Below are 27302 nucleotides of genomic sequence, written 5' to 3'. Positions count from 1 at the left end.
AATTAGATGATTCTCAGTTGGGGAAGTACTCAAACCCTCTCCCTAATTAACCCTAAATCACTTCAGGAGCAAATTATTTGTTTTTAAGGTTACAAAATAAGTGTAATAGGTTTCACCTGAATGTAATCAGTGGTTTAACTTGAAGATTAAGCTTCTCCACTTATCTGAGGAGTTTTAAGGAGCAACTCACTTGGTGAACCAATAAGGCAAACATGAAGACCAAGGATCTTTCCAAAGAAGTCAGACATATAGTGGTGGAGAAACACCGTTCAGGAGAGGGTTATAAGAAGATTTCAAAGTCCCTCATTATCCCTTTGAGTATGATGAAATCCATCATTATGAAGTGGAAGACGTATCATACCACCCAGACTCTATCCAGATCAGGTCACCCATCCAAACCCAGCAGTTGGGCAAGCAGGAAAATGGTTGGGGAGGTCGCGGTAAATCCATCAATGACTTTGAAACATCTGTAAGGCTCAATGTCTGAGATGGGGGTCAGTGCTCATCAATCGACAATATCCCGTTCCCTTCACAAAGCTGGCCTCTATGGACCGGTGGCAAGAAAGAAGCCATTACTGAAAAAGACACATCTTGAAGCTTGTGGGGAGTTTGTTAAAAAGCAAGGTTTTGTGGTCAGACGAGACAAAAATTGAACTTTTTGGTCTAAATTGAAAGCGTTACATCTATTGCAAGCCTAACACTGCACAAGACTAATCAACACCATCCTTACTGCCAATCATGGTGGTGGCAGCATCATGCTTTGGGGCTGCTTTTCATCAGGCTCTTCTACAACCAAAATCATGGCTCTCCGACAATCAATCGTATAATTGTGGCCTTGTTTTAATTTGTGGTCTTGGCTCGTGGAAGAGCGAGGACGCATCACAGATCAGGACACAACATAACAAAAGGAACAGCAGGAGAAAGGGGAAATGCCAACAGCGGGGCTGAGGAAGAAGGTATGTGGAGATGGACAAAAAGAGGGATGCCGGTAACGATGAGTGGTAAGGGAGAACGCAAGGGGTGGACAAGATTGATACATCAGCATAATGTCTGGGAGGGGTGAGGGTGGTTTAATGGATATAAAAAAAACGTCATGGTTTTGGATGGGGGATGAGCTGAGATGGTGGTGAAAAGATGTCTTGAAGACAGCTAGGGAAGAATGAGACTGAAGAGAGTATGGAAGGTGGTTCCACAGGTGGGGGAAAAAGAGGAATAAATGACTGGAGGTGAGCAGTGATTCTGGATTTTGGCAGTTTTCCGAGGAGGGGGTTGCTGGTGGACCACATGCATCCTGCAGACACTTGGGGGGGGGGCAGCACAGAGAGGGCAGAGGGTGCAAGACTACAGATGACGCGGAAGAACACAGAGAGACCAGCGACCTGTTTGATGAAGAAGTGACAGGCCCATAGACTCAGCTTCAGATTCCAATGATCTTGAAAGCCTTCGTTTCCACAGCATCAAGCTGAGAATATGTGAGGCAGGGGAGCCAGCCGAGAGGGGAGAGCAGGACTCCCTCGAGCTGTGGATGAAAGCCTTGTAGGTGGTGGATAGGAGTTCAGGTGTGCCAAGGAAAGACTTTGTATGACAGAGGATGCACAGTCAGCGGCTGGTTTTGGAGGCCAATTTTGAAATGTGGCTTGCCCAAGAGAGATCATGGCTGAGAGTGAGACTTAAGAGTTTCAGTAACTGAACCTCGAGAGGGTTGTTGAGAAAGTAGATGGAATGATTTATGGAATGGTCCTTCAGAGAGAGAGAGAGAGAGAGAGAGAGAGAGAGAGAGAGAGAGAGAGAGAGAGAGTTAGTGTGTGAGATTTTTCAGGATTGAAAGACAGACTCCAAGTGTTTAACCAGTTTGTGATTTTTGTCAAGGTCTGAGGAGAGGGAAGAGGCTGCTGTCCATCTGTCAGAAGGATGAGGGATATCACGGCAGAGTGTGGAGTCATCAGCAAAGAGATAAAGAGGATTTCCCATATAGTCAGTGAGATCATCAATGAAGGTTAGGAATAATTTGGGGCCGAAAACAGTCTTGGGGTACTCAGCCTTGACAAGGAGAGGAGATGAAAGGGTTCCATTGAGAGCCACACATTGCCTACAAGAAGGGAAGAAGTCGGTAATCCAAGAGTGGAGTTGGCCTTGGATTCCATCTGTAGACAGTTTGGAGAGCAGGACAGGATGCCAAACTGTATCTAAAGGTCGAGATATATCCAGAGAGACGGCCCTGATCTCATGTCTGATATTGAGAGACCCAACCATTGTTGGAAGAGTAGAAGCAGCATGTCCAAGGCAGAGTGACCAGGTCTGAATCCAAAATGATGATCTGACATGAGGTTGTATGAGAAAAAGGAATGATTTCATATGAACTGCGATGATGGATTCCATTCCTTTGCTGATGATTGGAAGTTAATTGATCTGTAGTTCAGGAGATTTCTTTTTGCACTTTTTTATGTCATGCTGTGATGTTGGCTGATTTCCAAGCAGATGGTAGATGACCTATGGTAAATAACAGGGTGAAAAGGGAAGAGAGAGGAAGTGCAACAGCAGCAGAGCAGGTTTTTAGGCCAAGTGAGCTGATGCTGTCCCGTCCTGTTGCAGAATCAGAGTCGAGGGTTGAAAGAACCTTATCCACCTTTTCGAGTGCAAAAGACACAGAATTCAGGAGCAGTTCAGTGTGACTGGGAAGGGTGGGGGGGAGAGAGAGAAAGAGAAAAAGAGAAAAAGAGAAAAAGAGAAAAAGAGAAAAAGAGAAAAAGAGAAAAAGAGAAAAAGAGAAAAAGAGAAAAAGAGAAAAAGAGAAAAAGAGAAAAAGAAAAAGAGAAAAAGAGAAAAAGAGAAAAAGAGAAAAAGAGAAAAAGAAAAAGAGAAAAAGAAAAAGAGAAAAAGAGAAAAAGAGAAAAAGAGAAAAAGAGAAAAAGAAAAGAAGAAGAAGAGAAAAAGAAAAAGAAAAAGAGAAAAAAATGAAGAGAAAGAGAAAAAAAGAAAGAAGAGGAAAAAGTGAAAAAGAGAAAAAGAAAAAGAGAAAAAGAGAAAAAGAGAAAAAGAGAAAAAGAGAAAAAGAAAAAGAGAAAAAGAGAAAAAGAGAAAGAGAGAGAGAGAGAGAGAGAGAGAGAGAGAGAGAGAGAGAGAGAGAGAGAGAGAGAGAGAGAGAGAGAGAGGAGAGAGATTCAGGACACAATATTTTGAAGCAAACACAGAATTGAGGCATTCAGCCTTTTCCCACGCAGAGTCGGCTGTGGTGCCATTCCAAGTGAGGGAATGGATGGAAGGGGAGAATACACCAGAGACAGACTTCACAAGGGAACATCATACAAGTTTGAAAGGTCATCCCTGAGATTGGACAGATGGTGTTCTATGGCTCTCCTGAGAGTAAACACGCACTCGCTGCAGCCTTTGTAGAATGATCTTCGGTTGACTTCGGTTGGACTTGCCATCCAGGAGGAGAATGCAGGTTGTTTTACAACAACTGCCACACCACAGGATTCAGAGTACCAAAGGCAGGAGGATGGGTAAGATAGCTGAAGATGAGATGTGATGAATCTGTGCAGAAGTGAGAGCAGGTTTCTGTGGAAGAATTTCCAGGCTGAATTAATATCAGGGGTGGCAGATATAGGAGACCAGTCCTGAAATGTGGTGGCTGCTTGCAGTCCCTGCCAATCTGCTTGAGCAAACTGCCAAGCTCACCAGCACTGAGGCTGTTATCTGAGAATGGCCAGAGAGATGTTGACCTTCACAAGCACGTGATCAGATGAGACAATTGGGGCAGAGGACAAGCAAGATACATTGGCGGGGAAGTTTTGTCATCACCAAATCCAGGAGGGAAGATTTTCCATTTGGAGAAATCTGGGTGGGAAAGTTCACAGATCGAGTCAGACCCATGGAGTCGTAGAAGTCTTTTGCAAAAGTGACATGGCTGGTGAGAGAGAGGTACCAACACCGAGCCAATTATCATGGTGACAATTTAAGTCACCACAGATGAGGAAGAGAGAGATGGGATGAGTGATTAAAAGTTTGTCCATGTCATCTGAGAGAAATGGAGATGGAGTCGTCACTGTTGGCAGGGCAGTGCAATACACAAACTTGAAGTGGGAGCAGAGGGGAAGTCACAGCCAGAGGTACTCCTGGGGTTTGGGAGGTGTAAGAGAAATACACAGAGAGCGAGAAATATAGTTTTTGATGTGCAGTGCAACTCCGCCGCCAGTACAGGGTTCAGGTTGATCAAACTTGAGGAGACAATCGCCAGGGAGAGACAATACGAAGTCAGGGATGTCTGGTGGGAGGAAGGATTCTGTTAAACAAATGATGTCTGGTTTCTTGCCAGCAGCCTGGATTAAGAGACCTATCAGGTTGGAACAGACGCTCTGGATGTTTGAGGTCCACACAGTTACAAATAGGGGGGAGGAGGCATTGGAATGGTGCAGGATGGTGGGGGAGGAGACTTGGTGGGGGCCAGGTGAGGCTTTGGGGGACTGGGGTGAGGGAACGCTTTGAGTGTATGGGGGGGTGGGGGAACCTTTGAGTGAATGGGGGAGGGTGGGGGAAGCTTTGAGTGTATTGGTGGGGGGGGGTGGGGGAAGGTTTGAGTGTTTGGGGTGTGTTCCTACTTTATTCCAAAGTGGTTCCTCCAATTCATGACAAGATTATATGCATTTCAATAACACTCTCCTGTTCCAACATCACAATGAGCTGACCTTCAGCCCCATGCTCCGGGATGTTGTGGATTGTCGGCTGATATCCCGAACAATTTTACCCGCAACTCGGTCTGGGACAGACTCAGGTAACACGTTTCCCTTTGTGCGTCGGCTTGTCCTAAGGGGTACTCTGACGGGCCTTGTTGCTACTTTGGGTGACATCATGCCGTACTGCTGGGCCGTCCCCACATCCATGCTTGTTCCTGCTTGCTGTGACGTTGATGCCATGTTCACCCACTCTTTCTTAACCTCCACCTGAGGGAGAAATGGAGCAAAAGCAAACTGTAAATACAGCATGAACTTTACATTGAAAGCACAAAACATCAGGTTTACATTTCATTAATTATAGATCAGAGATGCGAATAACATGGAGAGTATTGGACTCTATCTTCTCCAAGGGAGCAAGATGGGAAGCAGCTGCACCAGCCCGGAGGAGACACTCGGACTCCATGATACTTTGGATGGCGCCGTCTCAGAACACACTTATCAAACGTCGGTCTCCCTTCGAGGCGAGTTTGGTGATGTGTGTGGTACATCATAGACTGATTATGACAGATTGTCAGGCCAATGAGCTCCAGAGAATGTGCCTCTTCCTGAGGTTGGCCAGAGAACTAGACAGAGCGGTTCAAAAGCTGATCCTTGTGGAGAGACCGAGATTTATGTATTCTCGCACCCACTGGCATTTGTTTAAGTCCTTACCGATATTCATTACCTCTGCCACCGAAGGTATATGGAGGTTATGTATTTTCCCGTTTGTTCCTTGCAAAATCGAAGATTCACAAGTATATTGGTTGGTCTGGTCTGTTATTCTGTCTGTTTGTTTGTTTGTTTGTTTGTATGTCAATTGCCGACAGGTCACATTTTTACTCCGATATTGACGAAACTTAACCACCTGGTAGAGGTAGTGACAAGTTGTAAGCTTATTGTTTTTGAGGTAAATAGGTCAAAAGGTCAAATGTCAAGGACACTTAAATAATCACTTTTAAACAACTTGCCTTCTCTTCCTGGAAGGCTAATCTGACCGAAGGCAATCTTCGCGGGTTATGCTAGTTACGATTAAAATTGACAATCTTAATCAAAGCTCAGGTCAATCGGATGAAAACTGACAATTTTTCAGATAGAAATTGATGATTTTGGAAGTTTGACCCTAAGTTGACCTTTGACCTTTTGACCTCAAAAACATTTGGTTTCCAAATTCAGCGATGTACTCTGCAATTAGCGATGAATCTTCAGGTTAATCAGATGAAAATTGACCATTTTTCAGATGAAATTTGATGATTTAAGAAGTTTGACCTTGAGTTGACATTTAACATTTTGACCTCAAAATAGCTGGTTTCCCAATTCAGTGACAATATGCAAATCCTGTTCAACTTTCAAGTCAATCGGATGAAAAATGACGATTTTAGAAATATAACCTCAAGATGACCTTTGACATTTGACCTCAAAAATCAATAGGCTTCTCAGTTGAGACTACCTCGACAACTTATTAAAGTTTCATGACGATCGGTTTGGAATTGTGACCTGCAGGTGACAAAACAGAAAAACAGACAGAATAACAAAATCGACTGAACAATATAATCGAAAAATCTTCGATCTTTTGCAAGTAATAAATGACGCGTCAACTGATCAATAGTAAATACAATTGGGTGCACTGCAGCAACCAAGCATTTTTCTCAACACCAATCTACTAAAAGGCCTTTCGTCGACTTCGAAGGGTACCCGACTCACAGGGCTGCTGCGTCGAGAGACAAATAACGACTCACCTCAACCTCTTTGCTCAAGGACGCAATCAATCCACTCACTGCTACTTTCATTCTCATCTTCTCTGCAGCATCACTGAAAGTCAGGTCACGGAATTACTCACATATAATCAACTCACCTGAAGCCTTTATGTTACGTACACATAGCATCTAGACGGGATACACCAAAAGCAAATGTACATTGGGTACTTCACGACGGTAGCACCAACCCATCATGACAAGGCAATGAAGCATTTATCACAGGTATCTCGTTACTAAAACATAGTGAGAGAATAACCGCACCCTCAGTGTTTACCAACTGTAAATATGCTTGAAGACAAGGTCACTTGGTTGTGGTTGTCCATTGAGATGCATGAGGGGTTCTCACAGTGGATGAGGAGTTTGAAACCATGGTTGAAACATTATTAGAGAGACATCGTTTTCGTTGTTTGAAAGCTCGGGAGAAATCAATTTCATCAGTTATTTTCAGAGGACAGTTTCGCTTGTATTTATATTGCTATACATCATTTTAAGGTTGTTGGTTGTCTCGAATAAATCAGATTCGTCGGATGTCTGTCTGTCTGTCTGTCTGTTCGTGTTTTTTGCAAGGACCGCTGGACCGAAAACCACCAAATTTGGCACACCGACCAAGTCTGACCCGGGGATTGTCCGAAGTGTATTTTCATCCACAACCTCAGCCTTTAAATACACCAAAGAACCAAAAGACCTATTTTTTTATTACATGCTTGAGAGAAGACTTTCTACATGATTGGGAGACAACCCCTTTAGACCACGAAGACCCAAAGACCAATGAGATCCTTAAGACCATTGAATTCCCCAAACACAATTAAGACACTTTAAAACCCTGAATACCCTAAAGACCCATTGGACCTCAAAGATGGCTAAGATCCCTAACATTCTTGAAGACCCTTAAGAACCCAAAGACTTTAAAATCAAGCCCACAGCCATGCAATCTCCATACACAAACATTGTCAGTAGAATGGGCCGTACTGAAAAGCTCAGCTGACTTTCAACGCGGCACCGTCATAGGATGCCACCTTTCCAACAAGTCAGTTTGTCAAATTTCTGCCCTGCTACAGCTGCCCCAGTCAACTGTAAGGGCTGTTATTGTGAAGTAGAAAAGTCTTGGAGCAACAACAGCTCAGCCGTGAAGTGGTAAGGCACACAAGCTCACAGAACGGAACCACCGAGTGCTGAAGCACGTAGCGCGGAAAAAATCATCTGTCGTCGGTTGTAACACTCACGACCGAGTTCCAAACTCACTCTGGAAGCAACGTCAGCACAAGCACTGTTCATTGAGAGCTTCATGAAAGGGGTTTCCATGGCCGAGCAGCCGCACACAAGCCGAAGATCACCATGTGCAATGCCAAGCATCGGCTGGAGTGGTGGAAAGCTCACCGCCATTGGGCATGGAGCAGTGGACACGTGTTCTCTGGAGTGATGAATCACACCTCACCATCTGGCAGTCCGACGGATTAATCTGGGTTTGGTGGATGCCAGGAGAATGCTACCTGTCCGAATGCATCGTGCCAACTCTAAAGTTTGGTGGAGGCGGAATAATGGTCTGGGGCTGTTTTTCATGGTTCGAGCTTGGCCCCTTCGTTCCAGTGAAGGGAAATCTTAACGCCACAGCGTACAATGTCATTCTAGACGATTCTGTGCTTCCAACTTTGTGGCAACAGTTTGGGGAAGGCCCTTTCGCGTTTTAGCATGACAATGGCCCCGTGCACAAAGCGAGGTCCATACAGAAATGGTTTGTCGAGATCGGGGTGGAAGAACTTGACTGGCCTGCACAGTTGTGCAGGCTTGACTGGCTTGCACAAATGACTGGCCTGCCCTGACCTCAACCCCATCGAACACCTTTGCGATGAATTAGAACGCCGACTGCGAGCCAGACCTAATCGCCCAACATCAGTGCCCGACCTCACTAATACTCTTGTGGCTCAATGGAAGCAAATCTCTGCAGCAATGTTCCAACATCGAGTGGAAAGCCTTCCCAGAAGAGTGGAGGCTGTTACAGCAGTAAAGGGGGGGGGGAGGGACAAACTCCATATTAATGCCCATGATTTTGGAATGAGATGTTGGACGAGCAGGTGTCCACATACTTTTGGCCATGTAGTGTATAACAGTGCTGCCTTGTATGTACATGTGTGTGAGATGTGTGTGTGGCTGCTCCACTATGAGACTTAGAAACTGTAAAAAAAAACAAAAAAAAACTAGAGGGTATTCATAAAATACTTACCCTGCACAGTCTTAAGAAGGACTTGGTGTGAGCCATCTCTTCTGGCAGCAAATTTATAATTACATTAATTAAATTCAAATCAAATGGAGGACCAAACAAAATAGGTTTTTTCATTGGAATCATCAAAAGGAACCTGAACAAGCAAAAAACAAAGATGAAGTCATCAAAAGGAACCTGGATAGGACTCGGGTTTCAACTGCTACTCCTCTACCCTCAAGCTCATCCAGGCACAACCAAGCGAGCCTTCTTCAAATAAAAAAAATCAAAAAAAATATCAAACGCGAATCAAGTTATTAACTAATTCTGGCTGCCAGACCATGCGCCCGGTCAGGTGTAATGAGATCATAATTTTGAAGTTTCACGTCGATTGATGCAGTGGTTCCAGAGAGAAATTCCTTCAATCGAATATGGCGAGCAAACCATGTGACCTATCAATTGTTCATGAACGCTGGTATCCCCAAGGCTTGGGGAACATGTGTGTGAAGTTTCCCCTCGAATTGTCCAGCTGTTCTGGAGAAGGTGGTTTTGAAAGGCTTGAGGGTAAATCCAATATGGCTGCAAACCATGTGACCTATGACTTCATAGGTGGGGAACTTTTTGTTCCTCATGGATCGGTGGTCATACCTGAAAAGTTTCTCCTCCATCTGTTCAGGCATTTCAGAGAAAATTTTTGAAGGTTTAAAAAAACAAAAAAATATATGTGGCTGCCAAACCACGGTGATGTCATAATTATCATTAAAACATTCTACACCAGTCGTCATGCCGATGGTGAAAATTTTGTGTCAATCTGACAAGCGGTTCCAGAGAAAATGGAATAACAAAATGCAGACATGCACGTAAGTACACTTGTGCGCGACCGATCGCTTAACCGATCGCTTAACTCCACTTTTCGCTAAAAATATATAATAAATTCGCTAAAAAAATAATGGAATGACTCCCAGATTTCCCAAGCCACAGGATTAGAGGGAAGTAGAAGAGAAAGCAGCATGAAGGTTCTTTATAACTATGGCTATACATGACTGCCAAAAGTGAAGACAACAACAATATTTTATTCAAAATGGATTTTATTGACAATCCCCTTTTCCCTGAATCACAACCTTGACCCTAACTCTCTTATCTCATCTGATTGTGGGTTCTCTTTGGTTGGTGGTGGGATTCTTGGGTTGGTGGTGGGAATAACAAGGTGGTGGGGTATAACCTTGTTATTTCAGATTTTATGGTAATTGCTGTCGAGTCCCTAACTGATGTCCCAACACTCTTCACAGCCACTGACATCAGACTCGAAGAATGTACACCTTGACTCGTTCCCCTGAAAAGCCCCTTTTCTACACTTGGAGGCTTCAGCCCAAGATACCCCATTCGCTGTATCACATGATGCGATGCCATGCATTACCCACAATGAGGAAAGGATGTCCCATGACTTTTCAGTCGGGCAGCACAGATTAATCAAAAATATATCATTGCAAGCATTAGTTGTTGGGAATGAGGGGATGATGTAAAATGTAAAGAACATGTTATTGTCGGGAATAAGTTTAACCGCCTTTTTCCTGTCGGCAAGTTAACCACACCATCTGCTCAAACCACAAACGTTCATATCTTAACAAATGCCACTTCAGACAACTTCCTGCGACACACTGAGGGAGGAAAAGTATAAAAAGTAAAACAGTGACATCACAATGATAATTAAATTAATACTTTAGGGCTGAGTTAATTGTCAAGTCGAACTAACCGGTGACACATCACCTGTCTGAATTACAATTCGTGTTTTCAACAAAACACAAATTAATTTGCCAAAAAATAACACCAGGTCATGGGAAATGAGGTATCAGGAATGACTCAATCTAATTAAGCAAATAGATAATGATCGATTCTCCAAACATCCAAATTAATACGATTAACATAAATAAATAATGATCGATTCTCCATACGTCATAATAATTCCGATAAATATAAATGAACAACGAGAAGGGCACTCGGTAGAGCGCCTACCTCCACCACGTAATGCCTGATCCACGGGAATATATCGGGCCCAATACATTTTTGAAATATCATGATATATATCGTTTTTGGCCCCATTTCTTCAACGGTGAAGAATCACTTCAAATATCAAATAATTCTTGTATCCAGATTCGGATTCCGATCTTCACCAACATCGAATCCATTCATCCATGCCACACACGCAACGTGTCCACCAAGTTTAGTCTGAATCCGTCAACAACTTTTTGAGATATCCTGCACACAAACAAACAGCCAAACGAACAAACAGGAAGACGTCGTGCAGAGCACGATACTTGCAAAATCCATAAAACAAATTTGACCTCAAAAACAATTGGTGGTTTAATTCAATGACCAAACATACAACTCCTCTTCAAATTTCAAGTTCATCGGATTAAAATTGAGGATTTTAGAAATAACACCTTCGCTGTTGACCTTGGGCCTATGTTGACCTTTTGATCTCATTGACCTCAAAAATAATTTGTGGTTGAATTCAGTCTCTGTCTCCAGCTCTAGCTCTTTCTCTCTCTCTCTCACCCCGCAACCCCTCCCCCCTCTCCCCCCCTCTCCCATCTCCTCTCTTACCCCTCCCCTCTCCCCCTCCTCTCTTCCCCCTTCTCTCTTCCCCCTCCCCTCTCCCCCTTCCTCTTTCTCTCTCTCCCCCCCCCTCTCCACTCTCCTCTCTTCCCCAATCCTCTCTCAACCCCCTCTCTCCCTCTCACCCTCTTCCTCTCTCCCCCCTCCTCTCTCAACCCCCTTTCTCTCTCTCTCCCCTCTATCTCTCTTCCCTTTTTCTTTCCCCCCTTTTATAATATTCACTTCAGTGAAGCGACAGGTGGTATTTGCTACTGTATATAATGTGAAGATTTTGGAAATGTTCCCCGAAGGAAGGCATTCATGTACACATAGGATGTCCCAAGAATGAGTTATTCCATTCGTTTATGTGCCAGGTAAACCTTTGCCCCTCGTATTAGGGTTTGAGGAGACATGCATTAAGGTTAGTTTGTGTATCGGTGGTGTGATGTCTCCCCCCCCCCACCAACCCTCACCCTCCCCCCTCTACTACTTTCAATCTTTCTTTCAATATCCCCATTCGATCAGTCCATTCAACAACCCCTCTTTCATCCCATTGGTCTTTCTATCAACCCAGCAGGTATATTCTTGTCCTTCATTGTGTCTATCTTCCTCACCATTGGAATCCACTCATTCTTTCATTATTTACAACCGACCACATGTCGCTTACTGCAAACAATTAATTCTTGCTTGTGTGTGTGTGTAAATAAATAGATCGTTGGTTGTTCCTTAAATCTGTCTCGTGCTTTCCTCCATTGGTCCAGCATAGTCCGCATTTATTGTTAGCCAGGAGGTTGTACCCCATGTGATTTTCTCTCGTTAGCCAGTGTACACTCACTGTATAGCTTGGCAGTAATCCGAGTGAGTTGAGGGCACAAAACTCGGTTAATTTAGTCAGCTCCTCAAGTCAATGGAATTAGATAGATGACCCTGTTAGAGATGATGAAGTTAATTGATGTTCATGGTTGCTTAGCCACACGCCGGACCACGGAGTTTTCTGCAGCATGTCGGCCTACAGGAACGGGCATTCGGAAGGAATCCAACGGCGTATCCTCGTGACGAACTTTCAGTCCGCAACAATATGTACACACATATATATATATATATATATATATATATATATATATATATATATATATATATATATATATATATATATATATATGAAAGAAACACCCACCAACATCTCTCACCTGTGAATGGAGGGAATATCCAATCAGCTCTTACTTCGTCAATTAAACCCAGGTGGCTGGGATTATATCAATAAATCGACTCTTCACATGCTCTTCTAGCCAAAGAAGCTGCATAACACAACCAAGAAAGGCTACCAAGGTAATTTTATAATTGATCCGACTAAGTGAGGAGTGAAGAAAAGAAAACCCGCCCTCCAAGAGATACACACCTGTCTACTGTTGACTTCGCAAGAAGTTCAAATATTTCGCAATCGTCACAAGCCCGTGAAACCACCTGCAGGTTTTCATCGAGGATCTTACGGCTGGATTGGACCTTTTGTAAGGTCCTCTTCGCACAGTCCAATGGCGATAGTGGCTCTTCAGCTATGGTGACCGAAGGAAAAGTTTGCGGCAATGACGGAGCTTCAGGAACACCAGAAGGAGTTGAAAGTGTTGCCTGGTCCTGTAAGGTGAAGCAGAGAATACAAAAACTGAGATGGGACATCTGGACACGACGAAATAGCAACAAAGTTCCTCCAGAGCAGACACGAAAATTCATACATCGCCGACACCACCTTGTATTCACCGACCAAGGATATTGCTGTCCGTGTCTGCCAGGCATTAAGCAAAAGATCTGACATGTGATCCAGACTATTCCTCCAGCTTTTCAATCTCTCATTACACAGGCCACAGGATGAACCTGAAGCCAATGTGAGTGAAACCAAAATGTGGTTCCTTCTTTATGCCCATAACCCAGGTCAAAAAACCAGTAAAGACCAGTAGCTTACTGGTCAACTGGTACCAGTTGAAAACCAGTAGCCAACTGGTACCAGTAAAGCCAGTTGGTTTCTTACTGGTTTTAATATGGAAATTGGAATAGAGTGATATATTACCAGTTGAAATACAATTGTATTTAACTAACTGGTATCAACTGGGACCAGTACATTGTAACTGGTATCAACTGGGAGACCAGTACATTGCAACTGGTATCAACTGGGACCAGTACATTGCAACTGGTATCAACTGGAACCAGTAAGACTTTAACTGGTACAAATATGAGCTACTGGTTTTTTCAACTGGGAAATTGGAATTCTGATTGAATTTAACTGGTACCAGTTGAAACCAATAGAGACCAGTTAAAGACCAATTAGAACCAATAGAGACCAGTTGAAAATGTGTACTGGTTTTAACTGGTTTTTCGACCTGGGAATGGACACAGTGAAAACATTTTGCAAGTGAACCAAGGTTCACAAAGGAAGAGCTTGCAAAATGGGTTTATACCAAGCAACGATAGGGGCCTCAAAGAATCACGGAAGAGCATTTGTAACCACAGGCTGCCACAGTCCCCATATGCTAACATAGTTCCCTGCAGGGTGGCTTTCTGTACCAAGAGGCATAAAATCACTCGAGTGAAATACGTAAACGAAGCATATGCCATGCAATGGGTGATGTGCACAGGAAATGTGCATTCCCAAATGCTTCCTTTCTACTTTTATGGGTCTCATTATTCCTTACTTTTGTTGCACAACACAGCAAACCATAATTATTAGGGCCTTAAGAATGTGTGCAGTGATGAGTCTGGGGACAATTTCAAGTACAAAACAAAAAAGAGCAATCAGAGATTGCAGACTCTCACCAGGACTTGTTTTGTGTGGTGTATTATGTGTGGCAAATAAATGGAAGGGTGTACGAAATGAAGGTCATGATTGCAAATGGAAGGTCCAAATTGTCCAAATGGCAAAGGTGTAAAAATCTAAAGGTCTGAAAAGGTCGAAAGGGGTCAAAGGGAAAATTTGACCTATCAGTGTTTCATATCATGGAATGTTGTGCATTATAGATTTGGTTGATACATTTTCTAATTGCGACCCAATAGGTGTTTTATATGTTTTGGATGGCATTGACCTTGACCTTTGACTAATTTTGATCAGATTTTATACACATATACTACACATTGTAAAAATAAGCTGTGTGAGGTTCAATCAAATATCTTGAAAAATTCCTGAGATTTGGCAAGAATAGAATCACAAGAATATCCGTTTGATTATAATGGGGTGAAATTGTCATATCTTTGCCACGTGGGACTCGCCTCTTTGCCACCGGACACTCGCCTCTTTGCCACGGGACACTCGCCTCTTTGCCACGGGACACTCGCCTCTTTGCCACGGGACACTCGCCCATTTGCCACGTGGGACTTGCCCATTTGCCACGGGACACTCGCCTCTTTGCCACGGGACACTCGCCTCTTTGCCACGTGGGACTCGCCTCTTTTACACATGGTCGGTCAGGTCAAGTATGGGAGCACGCGCCGGAGCAGCACATCGCTGCATCCACTTTCTCTGCCTGTACTCCAGGGATCTCTGTCTGGCCATCCCCCAGGCAGATGCCTGGCCCATCCCCATCTCCTCGAGATGCAAATCATGGGACTTTTTCTATTCCTCAAGGGACTTTTTCTATTCCATGTGGGACTTTTTCTATTCCTCGAGGGACTTCTTCTATTCCACGTGGGACTTTTTCTATTCCTCGAGGGACTTTTTCTATTCCTCGAGGGACTTTTTCTATTTCATGTGGGACTTTTTCTATTCCTCGAGGGACTTTTTCTATTCCACGTCGGACTTTTTCTATTCCACGTGGGACTTTTTCTATTCCTCGTGGGACTTTTTCTATTCCGTGTGGGACTTTTTATATTCCTCGTGGGACTTTTTCTATTCCACGTGGGACTTTTTCTATTCCACGTGGGACTTTTTCTATTCCATGTGGGACTTTTTATGTTCCATGTCGGACTTTTTCTATTCCTCGTGGGACTTTTTCTATTCCATGTGGGACTTTTTCTATTCCTCGTGGGACTTTTTCTATTCCACGTGGGACTTTTTTTATTCCACGTGGGACTTTTTCTATTCCATGTGGGACTTTTAATGTTCCACGTCGGACTTTTTCTGTTCCACGTGGGACTTTTTCTATTCCACGTGGGACTTTTTCTATTCCTCGTGGGACTTTTCTATTCCTCGTGGGACTTTTTCTATTCCGTGTGCGACTTTTTCTATTCCTCGTGGGACTTTTTCTATTCCACGTGGAACTTTTTCTATTCCACGTGGGACCTTTTCTATTCCACGTGGGACTTTTTCTATTCCATGTGGGACTTTTTCTATTCCTCGTGGGACTTTTTCTATTCCGTGTGGGACTTTTTATATTCCACGTGGAACTTTTTCTATTCCACGTGGGACTTTTTCTATTCCATGTGGGACATTTTATGTTCCACGTCGGACTTTTTCTATTCAAATGTGGGACTTTTCTATTCCATTTGGTCCACTTGGGACTTTCTCTAGGATCTTAGGGCCCTAAATGGTTATAAGACTCCTCGCAGTCGAAAGGGTCCGAGTGGTGTTAAGGATCTTATGGGTCTAAAGGGTCATATGGGTCAAAGGGTCTTCAGGGTAGAATGCGTCTAAAGGTTTAAAGGGCTCTAGACAACCCGTGAACCCGTTGGGTTCCCGTTGTGACAGCGGTTGATGAAAAAAATAATTTCAAGAAAACAAAAGATAACTCCAGCGAACTATACCGCTGAGGTTGTTTGCATTGATCAAATTCTCCCGAAGAGTACTTGACTGAATCGGGAATTGATTTTTTAATAATGTTTTTCGTTGCCCGATTTGAACGAAACTTGATACTGCACACGGCAGGAGAACGGTGAGTAAGGCGGGCCGAAGATTTTTGCGCTATCGTGTACCGTTTTGGCTGTATTTCGGGAACATACATACAGACAAGATGAGAGTTTTAGTAATATGTAGATAAATGGTCTTAAAAAGGCCCAAAGGCTAAAAATGGTTTGAAGGCATCTAAAAGGTCTCAGGGGCCTAAAAGGTAAAAGGGTTATAAAGGTCCACATGTCTAAAAGGTATGTTGCAATAGTATGGAATTAATAGAGGTAATTAATAGAGGTAGTCAAGGTCCAATAATAAGTAATTAATACACGTACTCACAGTCCAATTCACATTCAAATAGGACATAAGTAATAGACATATTCACAACGGTCAACCAAGACTTCATCTGAACGAGGGATCACTGTCAATCCATGAATTTCAGTTTTATACATTGTATATACATAGATCTCATATAAATCGGTTGAAATTAGATGATTTATGTGACCTTATGACCTGTTGACGTCAAAAGCAATGGGCTTTGAGCTTGTCACTATCTCTACCAGGTGTGAAGTTTTGGGAAGATCGGAGTAAAAGTGTGACCTGCAGGCGACTGACATACAAACAAAAAACAAACAAACAAACAAGAAGACGTCGTGCAGAGCACGATACTTGCAAAATCCAAAAAAACAAATTTGACCTCAAAAACAATTGGTGGTTGAACTCAATGACCAAATATGCAACTGCTCTTCAAATTTCAAGTGAAGCAGATGAAAACTGACAGTTTTAGAAATTTGGCCTGTGTTGACCTTTTGGCCGATGTTGACCTCCAAAATAATTGGCTGGTTGAATTCAGTGACCTGAAATATAAATCCTCTTCAAATTTCAAGTCAATCAGATGAAAATTGAGGATTTTAGAAATACCATAATTATTATAAATATATGTGGAAAAATTATGGGGCCAGACAAGAAATCGAACCCAGGCCCTCTGGCAAACCGTACCAGTGCTCTGCCATCTGAGCTATTTGAGGGTGACCCAGCAGCTGAGCAACGCAAATATATATATATATATATATATATATATATATATATATATATATATATATATATATATATATATATATATATATATATATATATATATATATATATATATATATATATATATATATATATATATATATATATATATATATATATATATATATCACTCTCTTTCCCCCACTGCTTCCGGGGCACTCACTGCTAACCATGGGAGCAGCTAGAGAGAGGGTTTCCCCCTGTGGGGGACACATCCACGTCCGCTATTAAACACCACAGGGTGGTGTACAAACACATCACACCCTGCACTGCTCACCAAACTCTCTTCCTATGGTATCCAAGGCCATCTCCACGCATGGCTCGCAGACTTCCTCTCTTGTCGCAGCCAACGTGTTGCCCTAAATGGAGTTCTCACATCCCCTCTTCCTGTCCAGGCTGGAGTTCCTCAAGGTAGCGTTCTGGGCCCTGTTCTTTTACTGATTTTCATCAATGATCTCTCGGACTCTCGAGAAAATCCTCTTTATCTCTTTGCTGATGACTCCACCCTCTGCCGTACCATCTGTCTTCCCTCAGACCGGCAAGCAGCAGCTTCTTCGCTCTCTGCAGATCTGGGTAAAATCACAAACTGGTCCAACACGTGGAACATGACTTTCAATCCGGACAAATCTCACACTCAAACTTTGTCTCTCCGAAAGGACCGTTTGGAAGCCCCCCTCCCACCCCATCCACTTTCTCAACAATTCTCTTAAAGAAGTGCTTTCATTCAAGCTTCTGGGTCTCACTATCTGCCATGGTCTTTCCTGGGAAAGCCATTATTTTCCAAGCTGGCCTCCAAAGCCAGTTGCCGACTGGGAATCCTCTGGCATGCAAAGTCCTTCCTTGGCACACCTGAGCTCCTGAACACAACAAAGCTTTCATCCACAGCCCGATGGAGAACTGCTCTCCCCTCTGGGCTGGTACTCCCGCCTCTCACCTTTCTCAGGTTCATGCTGTGGAAACCAAGGCATTTAGGATCATTGGCATCTCCCACGATGAGGCTGAGTCTTTGGGTCTCTCACCCTCTCATCGCAGGCAGGTTTGTGGTCTTTCTGTCTTCTACCGTTTCCTCTCCGTCCTCACCCCCCTGATCTGTCTGTGATCTGCACCCTCCCACACACCCACCCCCCCCACCCCCTATATTTCCCCACGGCGCTCAAGGTCCGCCAGCAACCACCTTCTGGTGAAACTACCAAAATCAAGAATCATTGCTCACCTTCACTCTTTCATTGCTCTTTTTTCCCACCTCTGGAACACCAAATACAATCACATGTCCAGCACATACCAAGTCACATCAACACGAGTCCAGCACATACCAAATCACATCAACACGAGCCCAGCACATACCAAGTCACATCAACACGAGTCCAGCACATACCAAATCACATCAACACGAGCCCAGCACATACCAAGTCACATCAACACGAGCCCAGCACATACCAAGTCACATCAACACGAGCCCAGCACATACCAAATCACATCAACACGAGCCCAGCACATACCAAGTCACATCAACACGAGTCCAGCACATACCAAATCACATCAACACGAGCCCAGCACATACCAAATCACATCAACACGAGCCCAGCACATACCAAGTCACATCAACACGAGCCCAGCACATACCAAGTCACATCAACACGAGTCCAGCACATACCAAATCACATCAACGCGAGCCCAGCACATACCAAGTCACATCAACACGAGTCCAGCACATACCAAATCACATCAACGCGAGCCCAGCACATACCAAATCACATCAATACGAGCCCAGCACATACCAAGTCACATCAACACGAGTCCAGCACATACCAAATCACATCAATACGAGCCCAGCACATACCAAATCACATCAACACGAGTCCAGCACATACCAAGTCACATCAACACGAGTCCAGCACATACCAAATCACATCAACACGAGCCCAGCACATACCAAGTCACATCAACACGAGTCCAGCACATACCAAATCACATCAACGCGAGCCCAGCACATACCAAATCACATCAATACGAGCCCAGCAGATATCAAATCACATCAATACGAGCCCAGCACATACCAAATCACATCAACACGAGTCCAGCACATACCAAATCACATCAACACGAGCCCAGCACATACCAAATCACATCAATACGAGCCCAGCAGATATCAAATCACATCAATACGAGCCCAGCACATACCAAATCACATCAACACGAGCCCAGCACATACCAAGTCACATCAATACGAGCCCAGCACATACCAAGTCACATCAACACGAGTCCAGCACATACCAAATCACATCAACACGAGCCCAGCACATACCAAGTCACATCAATACGAGCCCAGCACATACCAAGTCACATCAACACGAGCCCAACACATATCAAATGACAGCATCACAAGCTCAGCAAATTCCAGAACAAAGCAACAAATGTGAGAAATTATCTAAATGTGGAATATATCCATGAATGTGGTCACTGCAGGAAAATGTGGCTTACATTGGGAATATATTGAGGCAAATGACTCATTATAAGGACAACTCAAGATAAAGTGTTCAGTGCATGAGACCCCACTGCAATGGACGGAGGTTATGTTCACCCCTGTCTGTTTGTTTGTATGCAGGATAGCTCAAAACGTTGTGGACGGATTCGGCCGAAACATGGTGGACAGGTTAGGGATGTAACCAGGAAGAATCGATTTGATTTGGGTGAAGATACAAATCTGGATCCGGATACAAGAATTTTTTTTTACTTTTTAAAGTTATTCTTCACCATTGAGAGATGGGGTCAAAAATATATTTATATAGCATGATGTTTCAAAAAGTTGTGGACGAGTAATGAAAAAACTAGGTGGATGAGTTGGTTAGGAGACAAGAACAAGCCGATTCGATTTTGGTTCAGATCCGGATTCAGATCTGACCTATCAGTGGCATACAAATAGTAAACTGTTCAACCTGGCGGAGGTGTGCGCTCCACCAAGTGCCCTTCTAAATTCAGTTTGTGATTATCACATTTGTCTTGCCATTCCCATCACACCCACACAATGAACCATTGTGTCACTTCTGCACCACTGGCATTGTTTAAACAGCTGGGAAAAGTGATCATACCGAGTGTGAAAACATATCATTAAAAATCTGCAAATCTGCAAAAATACACAAATGGGAAGAAACAGACGCAATCGGAGCAAGTGCTTTGTTTGTGAGGCTCTGCCATCACACGGGCACAAAGCTGATCGTCCCTCAGTCTGGACATCCATGATCTTCATCATTCCTTAAAAAGATCATTCTCCTTACTTGGCCAGACTGGACATCCATGATCTTCATCATTCCTTAAAAAGATCATTCTCCTTACTTGGCCAGACTGGACATCCATGATCTTCATCATTTCTTAAAAAAGATCATTCTCCTTGCTTGGCCAGACTGGACATCCATGATCTTCATCACTCCTTAAAAAGATCATTCTCCTTGCTTGGCCAGACTGGACATCCATGATCTTCATCATTCCTTAAAAAGATCATTCTCCTTGCTTGGCCAGACTGGACATCCATGATCTTCATCATTCCTTAAAAAGATCATTCTCCTTGCTTGGCCAGACTGGACATCCATGATCTTCATCATTCCTTAAAAAGATCATTCTCCTTACTTGGCCAGACTGGACATCCATGATCTTCATCATTCCTTAAAAAAGATCATTCTCCTTGCTTGGCCAGACTGGACATCCATGATCTTCATCATTCCTTAAAAAGATCATTCTCCTTGCTTGGCCAGACTGGACATCCATGATCTTCATCACTCCTTAAAAAGATCATTCTCCTTGCTTGGCCAGACTGGACATCCATGATCTTCATCACTCCTTAAAAAGATCATTCTCCTTGCTTGGCCAGACTGGACATCCATGATCTTCATCATTCCTTAAAAAAAGATCATTCTCCTTGCTTGGCCAGACTGGACATCCGTGATCTTCATCATTCCTTAAAAAGATCATTCTCCTTGCTTGGCCAGACTGGACATCCATGATCTTCATCATTCCTTAAAAAGATCATTCTCCTTACTTGGCCAGACTGGACATCCATGATCTTCATCATTCCTTAAAAAGATCATTCTCGTTGCTTGGCCAGACTGGACATCCATGATCTTCATCATTCCTTAAAAAGATCATTCTCCTTGCTTGGCCAGACTGGACATCCATGATCTTCATCATTCCTTAAAAAGATCATTCTCCTTGCTTGGCCAGACTGGACATCCATGATCTTCATCATTCCTTAAAAAGATCATTCTCCTTGCTTGGCCAGACTGGACATCCATGATCTTCATCACTCCTTAAAAAAGATCATTCTCCTTGCTTGGCCAGACTGGACATCCATGATCTTCATCATTTCTTAAAAAAGATCATTCTCCTTGCTTGGCCAGACTGGACATCCATGATCTTCATCATTCCTTAAAAAGATCATTCTCCTTGCTTGGCCAGACTGGACATCCATGATCTTCATCACTCCTTAAAAAGATCATTCTCCTTGCTTGGCCAGACTGGACATCCATGATCTTCATCACTCCTTAAAAAGATCATTCTCCTTGCTTGGCCAGACTGGACATCCATGATCTTCATCACTCCTTAAAAAGATCATTCTCCTTGCTTGGCCAGACTGGACATCCATGATCTTCATCATTCCTTAAAAAGATCATTCTCCTTGCTTGGCCAGACTGGACATCCGTGATCTTCATCATTCCTTAAAAAGATCATTCTCCTTACTTGGCCAGACTGGACATCCATGATCTTCATCATTCCTTAAAAAGATCATTCTCGTTGCTTGGCCAGACTGGACATCCATGATCTTCATCATTCCTTAAAAGATCATTCTCCTTGCTTGGCCAGACTGGACATCCATGATCTTCATCATTCCTTAAAAAAGATCATTCTCCTTGCTTGGCCAGACTGGACATCCATGATCTTCATCATTCCTTAAAAAGATCATTCTACTTGCTTGGCCAGACTGGACATCCATGATCTTCATCACTACTTAAAAAAGATCATTCTCCTTGCTTGGCCAGACTGGACATCCATGATCTTCATCATTCCTTAAAAAGATCATTCTCCTTGCTTGGCCAGACTGGACATCCATGATCTTCATCATTCCTTAAAAAGATCATTCTCCTTGCTTGGCCAGACTGGACATCCATGATCTTCATCATTCCTTAAAAAAGATCATTCTCCTTGCTTGGCCAGACTGGACATCCATGATCTTCATCATTCCTTAAAAAGATCATTCTCCTTGCTTGGCCAGACTGGACATCCATGATCTTCATCACTACTTAAAAAAGATCATTCTCCTTGCTTGGCCAGACTGGACATCCATGATCTTCATCATTCCTTAAAAAGATCATTCTCCTTGCTTGGCCAGACTGGACATCCATGATCTTCATCATTCCTTAAAAAGATCATTCTCCTTGCTTGGCCAGACTGGACATCCATGATCTTCATCATTCCTTAAAAAGATCATTCTCCTTGCTTGGCCAGACTGGACATCCATGATCTTCATCATTCCTTAAAAAGATCATTCTCCTTGCTTGGCCAGACTGGACATCCATGATCTTCATCATTCCTTAAAAAGATCATTCTCCTTGCTTGGCCAGACTGGACATCCATGATCTTCATCACTCCTTAAAAAAGATCATTCTCCTTGCTTGGCCAGACTGGACATCCATGATCTTCATCATTTCTTAAAAAAGATCATTCTCCTTGCTTGGCCAGACTGGACATCCATGATCTTCATCATTCCTTAAAAAGATCATTCTCCTTGCTTGGCCAGACTGGACATCCATGATCTTCATCACTCCTTAAAAAGATCATTCTCCTTGCTTGGCCAGACTGGACATCCATGATCTTCATCACTCCTTAAAAAGATCATTCTCCTTGCTTGGCCAGACTGGACATCCATGATCTTCATCACTCCTTAAAAAGATCATTCTCCTTGCTTGGCCAGACTGGACATCCATGATCTTCATCATTCCTTAAAAAAAGATCATTCTCCTTGCTTGGCCAGACTGGACATCCGTGATCTTCATCATTCCTTAAAAAGATCATTCTCCTTACTTGGCCAGACTGGACATCCATGATCTTCATCATTCCTTAAAAAGATCATTCTCGTTGCTTGGCCAGACTGGACATCCATGATCTTCATCATTCCTTAAAAAGATCATTCTCCTTGCTTGGCCAGACTGGACATCCATGATCTTCATCATTCCTTAAAAAAGATCATTCTCCTTGCTTGGCCAGACTGGACATCCATGATCTTCATCATTCCTTAAAAAGATCATTCTACTTGCTTGGCCAGACTGGACATCCATGATCTTCATCACTACTTAAAAAAGATCATTCTCCTTGCTTGGCCAGACTGGACATCCATGATCTTCATCATTCCTTAAAAAGATCATTCTCGTTGCTTGGCCAGACTGGACATCCATGATCTTCATCATTCCTTAAAAAGATCATTCTCCTTGCTTGGCCAGACTGGACATCCATGATCTTCATCATTCCTTAAAAAGATCATTCTCCTTGCTTGGCCAGACTGGACATCCATGATCTTCATCATTCCTTAAAAAGATCATTCTCCTTGCTTGGCCAGACTGGACATCCATGATCTTCATCACTACTTAAAAAAGATCATTCTCCTTGCTTGGCCAGACTGGACATCCATGATCTTCATCATTCCTTAAAAAGATCATTCTCCTTGCTTGGCCAGACTGGACATCCATGATCTTCATCATTCCTTAAAAAGATCATTCTCCTTGCTTGGCCAGACTGGACATCCATGATCTTCATCATTCCTTAAAAAGATCATTCTCCTTGCTTGGCCAGACTGGACATCCATGATCTTCATCATTCCTTAAAAAGATCATTCTCCTTGCTTGGCCAGATTCACCTCTCCATAAGCCAGGACGTCGCAGCAGACATAATCATACACCTGAACCCATTTGTTTTGCTCAACCCCATTCAAAGGTGAACAGTCTTCAACTTGTTTAACATCGCCAATTATTGTCACCTTCTTGTGAGGTCGTCCATGGAACATTTTTGGCCTATCATGAACATGCTGGCCAGGTAATGCTGATAATCGAGTGAAGATGGACGAATTTGGAATTTGGCCAGGGTGCCGGTGATAACTCCACCAATAACAAGCGCTGGAAGAGAACCATTGTTCCGGCTAAACGTACATCACAGGTAGGACACACACATCAACGCCTCTCCCTGCATGTTCCCTTCATGTACAGCCTTTTTGGCTGCTGGTTACATCATTGGTTAGGGGCACGGCTATTCCGCTGATGCAGTGCCCCTATTATCAGCACACCGGTGCTCATTTTGCCGACCTTGGGAAGATGACAGGCTGAGTCAACCCATCCATCCATACATTGGGACCATACTCTGTGAAAAGCATTGGTGCTGCCTAATCAGTCTCCTTGGCTATTGGGCACAATCCTGGACGTGTCGTCACTCCGACACAGGATACCAGCAAGCTGGCACTCATTTTGATGACCTCGGAAGGATGACAGGCAGAGTCAAACCCACCTGGTATTAATTCAACAGCCGAGTGGGATTTGAACTCAGGATCCTAGGATTGCAAGCCCGCCACCCTAACCATTAAGCCAACACCAGGCATGAGTCAACCCCTTGGTGTTAATTCAGTGGAAAACGGGGTTCAAACTCAGGACCCGAGGATCCCAAGCCACCACCCGAACCGCAAAGCCAACGCCAAGCTATACCCTGCACGTGAGACACCAGGATGGCAGTTTATAGCTGGGTCGAGATTCAAATCCAGTCTAGACATCTCAGAGGGGAGTCGGAGTGGGAAGACCTCTCGGCTATCTTGCCAGCTACGGAAAGATGAACTGCATGAACACCAATTAGTGACACAGGTGCCACCATTCGAGGCATCGTGAGCGTGGGATGCCCAGTGAGTCATTTTTATGATTGTTCCAGAAAGATACCAAGTGGAACCATCTTCAAATGATTCTCAAATTAACCTAACAGCAACTTGCTGGTGAAGATAAAAAAAAAAAAAAATCATGGCACATGTACTCTTTGAATGGACACTCGTCTAGTGAGGTGGAATTGGGTTTTTTTCATCTCGGATATATTCTTGGTTAACACTCGTGTGTGAACACAGCTCTTGGATGACCTTGGACATGGAATCACAAGTTATAGGAGACAAAGGACAAAGCAGCAACATCTAGTTGAGAATCAAAACGCCAGATCCAAGCATCAAATCACAGCACCATGAGCCCAGGAAATATACCAAATCACCTGGTGCTGAATCATGCTGCTGATTCAAACGGGAGATCCAAGGCATGTTTCATGAAATGCCAATGGATGTGCTGCTCCCATCTCAATGTTTTGTTTGAAAGACTAAAACCAGCACAAAACATTGTTCATAATCACTTACAAAATGCACTTTAGTGTTCTAATATCTTTGTCATGGATCGTAACGACAATGAATGTAACGTAACAATAACGACTATGAACAACCACCCTGGTGTTTCACAGACAGGGTGATTCATCAATGTGTGTACCATCCCTTGGATGGACGTTAAACAGGAGTCCCGTCTGCCAGCATTAGTTGGTGGACGTGAAAAATGTCATGGTGTCCTTCACAAAGAGTCGGCGAGCTATCGCCGGCATCCTGAACAAATTACAAATTCCTGCCTTATCCAGCAGAGAGCACAACATCATCAACACAGCCATGCCCTCAGCCAATGATGCCACGCCACCAGCCTTGTGCTGCACATGGACGAAGAAGAACCTAAAATTATGTTTGAACACTTAAATGTTCCACCTATCTTGTCACTGATAGTTCTAAATACTCCTGTGCAGAATTGGAGGGGGGTGGTGGGGAGGGGGTGGGGGAGGGAGGGGAGGTTCAATCCTTCGAAAATCACAGTTACTCAGCCTACATGGCCTGTCAGTAGCTCAATGGAGTCCTGCTCTCCGCTATGGGTTGGCACTCCAGCAGAACATTTGTCTTTGAAGAAGCACAGGGTCTGTTGCATTATCATTGCAGGCAGGTTACTGGTCTGTTCTTTTACTGTTTATTCGCCGATGTTCATACTTCTGCTCTCAGTCCTCCAACCCACCCCGCAGCCCAGGACACTGGAACACGTCTGGATAAACTAGGACTTGTGGTGTCAGTTACTGGAAGAACATGTACATCTTGGAGTTACTTGGGGGTAACTTCAATATGTACATGTTCTTCCAATAACTGACACGAGTCCTGGTTTATACATACGTGTCCTGGTGAAACTTTCACAATCCAGGTTTTGCACACACCTCTACTCTATTCCTTTGTGAAACTACCTTTCTGAAGGCAGTTAAATCAATCGCACAATTACCTGCAGAGCTTCCAGTTGGAAGTACACCATGCACAAACCCATCTCGACCCACCATATTTGCATCCCCTGTTAAAGCCTGTCACATTTGCTCTATGGCAAAGATACGGTGGCTGTACACCCCCAAAATTGACAGAAACGTGCAATGGCTGCAGAGTTTCTGAGGTGGCCTCAGGGTGGCCCTACGCCATATGGCTATCTTTTACAGGCCGTAGGGGTCACCGTGGAATTATAGCGCGGGGTTATAACTTTTTTCATTTCAACGTTGGCCGTAGCAATTCGACAAGCCAAGCTGTGATGTAGATGTGTTCCACGTCGACCATATGTAGGGTGTACGGTGGCCTTGCGTTATTCGTGCGGCTGCCGTAGGCTCTTATCAATGAAAAATGAATTTTGCCAACCCCCAAAAAATTACAACGGCCGCACTATTTCCATGGTCGCCGTAGGGTAGTCCTAAGGCGTCCCTGTGTTCAACGTACGGTGGCCTTGCGGTCTGTGTGACTACCTACAGGCAACGCAGGTTCGACGCACGGTTCCGGTACGCCCGCCGTGCGTCCTACGTACAGCCTCCATGGCAGTCTGCGTCGACCGTGCGTCCACCGTGCGCTACCGCTCGAGATCGGAGTATAGGTGTTTGCCTATACTCCGAACTGGTATATTCAGTTATATATATTATAGTTCTAGTATATTCAGTTATATATACTGGTATATTCTGAACTGTTATATTATTATTTCAGTAAAAAAGAACTGGTATATATACCCACTCGTTACCGCCCGTCTGGCCGCAAGTTCGCCTTAGGGCCC

General features: G+C 43.7%; 1 protein-coding gene across 14 annotated transcripts in view; it reads right to left on the bottom strand.

Annotated features, from left to right (window-relative positions):
• KIAA0586 (KIAA0586 ortholog) overlaps window positions 1-27302 on the bottom strand; it is a 389421-nt gene that overhangs the window by 110706 nt on the left and 251413 nt on the right. For all 14 annotated transcript variants that reach the window (XR_015059775.1, XR_015059776.1, XR_015059777.1 and 11 more), the window contains 3 exons: window positions 12658-12890; window positions 6449-6521; window positions 4686-4940 (listed from right to left, as the gene is read on the bottom strand). Coding sequence is in view for 11 of the 14 variants with exons in the window: in XM_085887220.1 (XP_085743346.1) it covers window positions 4686-4940; window positions 6449-6521; window positions 12658-12890 (561 nt within the window). In the remaining 3 variants the exon portion in view is untranslated. The remainder of the gene's footprint in view (window positions 1-4685; window positions 4941-6448; window positions 6522-12657; window positions 12891-27302) is intronic.

This window comes from Eptatretus burgeri, chromosome 7 (genome assembly GCF_056783735.1).
Source record: "Eptatretus burgeri isolate ZD-2024b chromosome 7, Ebu_testis_v1, whole genome shotgun sequence".
Lineage (NCBI taxonomy): Eukaryota > Metazoa > Chordata > Myxini > Myxiniformes > Myxinidae > Eptatretus > Eptatretus burgeri.
This window is presented reverse-complemented; position numbering and strand designations above follow the sequence as displayed.